This window comes from Myotis lucifugus, unplaced genomic scaffold (assembly GCF_000147115.1).
Source record: "Myotis lucifugus unplaced genomic scaffold, Myoluc2.0 scaffold_1763, whole genome shotgun sequence".
Classification (NCBI taxonomy): domain Eukaryota; kingdom Metazoa; phylum Chordata; class Mammalia; order Chiroptera; family Vespertilionidae; genus Myotis; species Myotis lucifugus.
Genome location: NW_005872811.1, coordinates 24440 through 30993, shown reverse-complemented (window position 1 = coordinate 30993; position 6554 = coordinate 24440). Strand labels below are relative to the sequence as shown.

The 6554-nt window shown below is 67.8% G+C and overlaps 1 protein-coding gene across 1 annotated transcript in view; it reads right to left on the bottom strand.

Moving 5' to 3' along the window:
• Nucleotides 1–1716: 1716 nt before the first annotated feature.
• Nucleotides 1717–6554, bottom strand: part of SLC38A10 (solute carrier family 38 member 10) — a 22380-nt gene continuing 17542 nt past the window's right edge. The window contains 5 exon segments of the mRNA XM_023748749.1: nucleotides 1717–2368; nucleotides 2370–3289; nucleotides 3444–3605; nucleotides 5609–5731; nucleotides 6182–6551. Of these exon segments, the coding sequence (XP_023604517.1) occupies nucleotides 2273–2368; nucleotides 2370–3289; nucleotides 3444–3605; nucleotides 5609–5731; nucleotides 6182–6551 (1671 nt within the window). The 3' untranslated portion in view covers nucleotides 1717–2272.

Here is a 6554-nt window from a genome sequence, read left to right as displayed (position 1 = left end):
AACCTCAGACGCCTCCTTGACGTTGCCTCTGGACTGACAAGGAGCCCCAAACCTGCGAGACTGAAGCGGGAGGGGAGAGCCCCAGCCCGCCCGCGCTGCAGCGCTTGCCTGGCCTTGAAGGGACACGAGACCGCTCTGGGGCTTCCGTGGAAAGCGGTGAAGGCCGAGCCCCAGGGCGGGTGTAGGAGCCCCGCAGCTTCTAGAGCAGCGAGCCTGCAGGCCCCTCCCTGTGGGGTCACCCCGCGCCCCTTGCAGTCTCCCCGGGATCGAGCCGAAGCCTTGTCCTGAGAAACAAACACACACACACCCCCACCCCCCCGGGGCCTCAGCCCGCAGCTCCTGGGCGCCACCCGCTGGGAGCTGTGCTGCTCCGAGAGCCCCCTCCAGGGGCACGGAGGTCACAGTTCCCTGAGTTGTCTCCTCTTAAAACTCCGGAATTAGCCCGGCTCTCCCCACGTGGTGAACCCCGGGTCTCAGATGTGGGTGTCATCTCAGCGAGTCCCTGGAAGCTTTGCGGGGCGGCCGGCCCCTTCCTGAGCTGGGCTGCTGGGCAGCCACAAAAACCAGCGACCCCTCTGTCCCCGCCGGGTGAGGAGGCAGGTTCCTGCTGGGAGGGTGGGCCTGTCTGATCCTGCCCCGACCTCAGCTCATGCCCAGCGGGGGGTGTCCAGCGGGGGCATGGACTTCTCCCTGACCCTCCTCCCTCCACTGGCCTCTGACAGCTTCTGGCATCTCCACTGGGCACACCTGTCCCACCTGGTGCTCCCTCCTGCCAACTCCCCTCCAGGTGGCGATGAAGCTACCCACACCGTGCCTCGCACCAGGCCACTGCGGGCTTGCTCTGCTGACCGGCCAGGTGCACCCCAGGCACCAACCTCAGCTCTCGCGGCCTCACAAGATGTCCAGAGGCGCTTCCCCGGGCACGAGCACCCAGGACTCTCCCATACCCAGGGTTCAGGAGTCAGCTCGGCCGCGGGAAATTCCATTCCTCTTACTCATTTGTAGTCAAGCTGCCCAGTGCATAGAAATAACAATAAAAGTTTTAAAATGGCCCTGTCTGGTGTAGCTCTATGGTTAGAGCGTCTGCCCATGCACCAAAGGGTCAAGGGTTCGATTCCCGGTCGAGGGCGTGTATCTGGGTGGCAGTTCATTCCCTGCCCCCGTCGGGGCACAACCAACCACTGTGTCTTCGATGTCTCTCCTCCCAGCCCTCCTTCCCACTTTCCCTGAAAAGCAATGGAAACAATATCCTCGCGTGAGGATAAAACAAAGTGAAAGCATTCCCGAGGCCCAGGCAGCCCGGTCCCTCTCAGGCTCGAGCTGGAGCGCCCCCGCCCCAGAGGGGGAGCCGGATGCCCACACCCACAAAGCAGTGAGGGGCCTGGGCTCATGGGACAGCTGGTCCACCTGCCGGCGGCTCCAGGGGCTTTTCTGCTCCTTGAAAACCAAACACCGTGAAAACCCGACAGGTGAGCGGGCTCCCGCCGGGACGGCCGAGCCTGGCAGCCCGGGGAGAAGCGGCGCCCGCAAGTCGCTGCTGTTTGCGCAGAGGCCCCGTCCTGGTCAGTGCGTTCGGCCGCACGCCTGGCACTGGACCCACGGCTCCGGCAGCAGCACAGGGTCCCGGGTGCAGGTCAGGTCAGTCTCCCTTCACGACCCCGAGAGGGCTGTGTACAGTCCTGCACACCTTCCTCCCGGTAACAACCCCACTTCACCAACCAGACTGGAATGGTTTTATTTTTAAAGCCCACGGCTACGTGGGGACCAAGGAGCGCGGGAGCAGAGCCATGTGGCGGGCGGGGTTCACCCGGCTGCTCTCGGCCCCAGGACGGAGCCGCCGTCCCACCCGGGGCCTCAGCCAGGCAGCAGCGCTCGTGGTCAAGGCAGAATGTTCATGAAGATTTTCTACGACTCAGGACGTGAGACCAAATTCTGAGTCACGATCTGCGGCCAGGGCTGGTCCAGCAGCCGTGCCTGGGATGGGTCAGCACCGGACGGCACCAGCCCTCACTCAGACCCACAGCTGCACGGACCCCGTCTCAGAACACGGAGGGGTGGCCACAGGCATCCAGGGTGGCCACAGGGAGCTCGGTCACCTGACAAGCTCAGACCGCGTTGTGATGGCAGAGGCCACTCCGGGAGAGGACGCAGGTCGGGTGGAGCCTTCAGACCGCCCTCGAGCATGGCCTCCGGAACCGGCTCCAGGCTCCCCGGCGGCCTGGCCCCGGCTGGAGAGGCCAACAGACCGGGAGCAGGGCAGCCACTGCGAGCCTCAGGCCTCCTCCGGGGCCCCGGGCAGCTCTCTGAGCTGGCGGCTGTGGCCCACCCGCAGGCGCCCCCCCGCGGCCTGGCGGAGCGGGGCGTCCAGGGGCGCTGCGGAGGTCGCTGACCCGCACATCGTGCAGGGAGTCGAAGCTGATGATGACCCCCTCGTTGGGGACCGGTCCCTCGTCTACAGGAGCCACGTCCCGCCGTCTCCTCCTGAGGTCGGCGCCGACCTGAACTTTCAGGTCTCTGTTCGGTTTGACATTGTCCAGCTTCTGAGCCCCGGGCACGGCCTGTTGGGGCCCGAGCTCAGGGTCTGGCTTCTGCTCGGGCTCCTGGGCAGCGGCGTCCTGCCTGGGGGCCGGCACATGGTCCCCGCCCAGGGCCTCCTTTTTTGCCTCTGGGTGCCCTCCCGGGGCCCTGGCGGAGACAGCTCGGTGTTCCGGCTGCTGTAACGCAGCCTGGGCCACGGGGGCTGCTCCTTCCGACCTGCTGGGCAGGCCTGCGGGTCTCCGGTCTGGGCTCACTTGCTGGGGCTGCACTGGAGGGTCCCCAGCCCCTGCCCCGGCTCCCCGGGCACCTGCCGCTTCCGGAACATGGGCACCAGCGGCTGCTGCCTCCTTATGGGATCTGTTCCTCTCCTGAGAGCCGCCGCCAAGCAGGTCCGGACCCCGTCCAGGGGCATCCCCGGCGTCAGGCTTCTCTGGGCTCCTGGGGGCCCCAGCGAGATCGGGCTCTGGGGCCCCGTCCTGCACACCTGCCGCATGGGGCTCAGCGTCCGCCTGGTCCTCCCTCGGTTCTGTGTCCACACCGCCCGGAGGACCGGCGGGGGCTCTGCCTGCAGCCCCCTTGGGCTCCTGCAGGGAACGCTGGCTGTGTCCCTGGGGCGGAGCGGGGGGCTGTCCGGGAGCCCTGAGCTCAGGTTCCAAAGGCTGCAGGGGGGCGTGCACCACCGTCTCCCCGTCATGGGCCTCCTGCTCCTTACTCCTGGGTGCGGCCACCCCAGGCTCGGCCGGCGCGTCCACTGTAAGCGAAGGGACTGGTTTAGCCAAGAAATGAACAGAAGCCACTGATGCCGGGACTGAAAGGAACAGAACTCGCCACAAACACGTGCCCCACGAAGCAGGAGACGCAGCCCCTCCCCAGCAGCCTTCCTTCAGCCCCCGCCCCGCACTTGCCATCCTCGCCGTCCGGCCGCTGCTGGTGCATCTCCTTGTGCTGCTCCTCGATCACCGCCAGCAGCTTCTCCTGCTGGTCCAGGAGGCGCTTCTGCTGCTCCTGCTGCTCCTTGATCACCTGCAGCAGGACCTCGTGGTCCAGCCTCTCCACGCGGCCAGCATCTGGGGCGGAAACACCGTCAGAGCCTGTGCCGGCCGAGGCCTGGATGCCAGGGGCGGCGGGACCCTCCCAGGATGCCCTCGGTGTGCCGTCCCCTGCTGGTCCAGGAGGCGGAGGGGCAGAGGGGCTGCCAGGGCTGTTCCCGGGCACGGCCTGGGGCTCGGACACCCCGGCAGAGACCAGGCACCCCAACTCGCCCACGGGGCCCGGCCAGGCAGCACCACGTCCCCTGGGCTGTGGTGAAGCTGGAAACAACTTTGGGAAAGAATGCCGGTGCCTGCAGGGCAGTTCCTCCAGGAGAGGATTTTGAAAACAAACAGAACTGCCTGCTTTCGGGGGACAGGCCGCCACGCAGTCCCCACGGCCCTGGTCCCGCCCCAGCACAGGCTGCAGGCGCCGCCAGGAGCTTGGCCAGCGGAGGGGGCGACGCAGCAGGTGTGTCCAGGGGACGCCCGGGGCTGGGCACCTGTAACTGGAGCCTCCACGGGGAAGGGAGCCCCTCCCTCCCGCGCTCCAGCACGGCGGGCTGCTTCCTGAGTGGCGTGCAGAAGTGACTGGGCAGAGCTGCCGGTGGGCACGCTCACACGAAGGAAGAAGCATGTTTGCAGGGGGAGGGCCAACAGCCCAGCCATGCCCGCCTGCCAGTGGGGGGTCGGCCTCCTCCCAGGGACTGCAGGGGGTCTCCCGCTGGAGGGGGCGCAGGATGTGCAGGCAGTGGCCTGAGGGAACAGGCTAAGGCTGCCCACGGGGAGGACGGGGCCACGGGAGGAAGGGAGGTTGGGAGGACGGACCCTCAGCAGGGGCCCACCCAGACACCCCGGGCACCGAGACACCGGCCTAGGCCAAGCCACAGCCGTGGACTGGACGGGGTCAGGACCCACACTCCCCTTGGGTGAGGGAAGCACACGGACCAACAGCCACCGTGGCCACGGGCCACCTGTCACTCGGCACCCGTGGCTCATGACCGTGTGCTGCTTGGTGGTACAAGGCTGGCCCCACGGGGCCCCAGGCAGGTTCTGGAGGTGCCAGCCCCACTGCCCCACTGGCTCCCAGAGGACCAGCCCTGCACCCACGCCGGGAGGGGCCGCACAGGACAGACATGAAGCAGAGGGAGGTGACATGCTGAGCCCACGGGGACCACCTGCAGACGGGTGGGAGCTGCCGAGGCTCACACACATGCAGAACGTATGAACACAGGCCATGCACACGGCACAAGTGACACCACCCCTCCCTGAGGCAGGGCCTCTACGGACTGCGGAGCCACCTCAGGGCATCTGTACGAGAAGGGGGTAAGTTGGGGCGTCGGGGACCCCAACTGGGGCTGGAGGCTGGTTGTGTGTGCAGCTTCCGGGCTCTGCCCACATGCTCCGTGCCGGGCCGTCACGGGACCGCGTGCCCGCACAGCCCTGTGCTCGCACCCCTGACCCTCGCGCCTTCACTGGGACACGCCCCTGCGTCCGTACCTGCTACTAGCTTTTTGATCTCAGCTGCTCATCCCGTTGGAGGCATAGAGAGAGGCAGAGAGGAGCGTGAGAAGTCTCTCCTCGGAGGGAAAGGCAGAGAACCACAGCGAGGTGGGTGCTCAGGCACCAGGACGCAGGGAGACTGAACCCAGAGGCCAAGCAACGGGGAGCCGGGAAGGTCACCCCAGGGAGCCAGGCCCTGGGCCCGATGCCACACCTGCTGGCTGCCAGGCCACGCGTGTGGACCCATGAGCACGCCTGCTCTGAGGGTCACGGCCGGGGTCCCGGAGAGCCACACGACAGGCGGCGGCTTTGGAAGGGGAGGAAGGGGACAAGGGTCCCAGGGCGGTGGCGGTGGCAGAGAGAGCGCAGGGCGGGCGGCTGGCTCAGCCTTCGGTCGGCAGGACACTGAGAAGCACTGAGGCCCGGCACCTGCAAAGACCCCCAGACAGCCCTGCCCCCTCCCGCCGCTCAGGGTCTGCGAGGAAGGGGCAGGTGTCCCCTGGGCCCGCGAGGGTGCGGCGAGCAAGTCAGGCCCTTACCCTCCAGCTTGCTGCCGGCGGGGTCCCCGGCCGGGCCCTCCGCGTGCTCCCCAGGCTGGCCCTCCGAGCTCCTCTGCCCTCGAGGCTCCGCTGGCTGCCCGGCCCTGGGGGCTGGCTTCCCACCTGCACACACAGTGGACACACGCTCGCCGGCCACTCGGAAGGAGGGGGGACACAGGAGGTGGAGGAGGGGCCGAAGGTGGCAGATGTTCCCTGAAAGGACCTGCAGTCCGCCCCTCCCCCCCCCAGCAGTTTACAGGAAGTCTCGTAACACACATTTACCCACTTCCCAGCCCTGCTGCAAGCCGGCGCCAACCGCCCGGCCGACCAGGCTGCTCTGAGCTGGTGCATGACAACCTGGCAGCTGGCACCTGCCAAGCGCTCGCGCACCGTGCACCGGACACAGGAGCAGCCGGGCCTGACGCTGGTGGCCTGGCGAACACGTGTGACTGTTCCAGCGGCTGCCAGGCCACAGGCTCCCCGCACACCTGCCTCACAAGGAGGGAAACCCGACAGGCCGGGCTGGGCCCTTCCAGGCAGGCCCGCTCCCCCCGGGCTGGCTCTCCGGCTTACCTGGGGCGTGGTCCGGCTCAGGGACGCCCTCTGCTCTGTCCGCGGCCCCTGCCCCCAGGTCGTCCTGCCCCTCAGGGGGCACTGCCTGGGGCCCTGGGTGCAGATCCCCGACCACCGGCTCCTGGTCCTCCTTCACGGACTCCACAGCCCGCGCACCATTTCCTTCTGGAACCTTCTGGGGACCTTTAGGAAGATCCCCCTCGGGCTCCACGACCGGGGCCTGTGCCCCTCGCTCTCTTCCTGAATCCGGCAGAGGTGGTGCCACCTGGCCCTTGCCCCCAGGAGCCTCGTCGTCCACGTGCTGGGACACACGTTCCTTCTCCGCCGCTCCTTCTGGGTCTTGACCTTCGTCCACCACCACCTTGTCATGCGG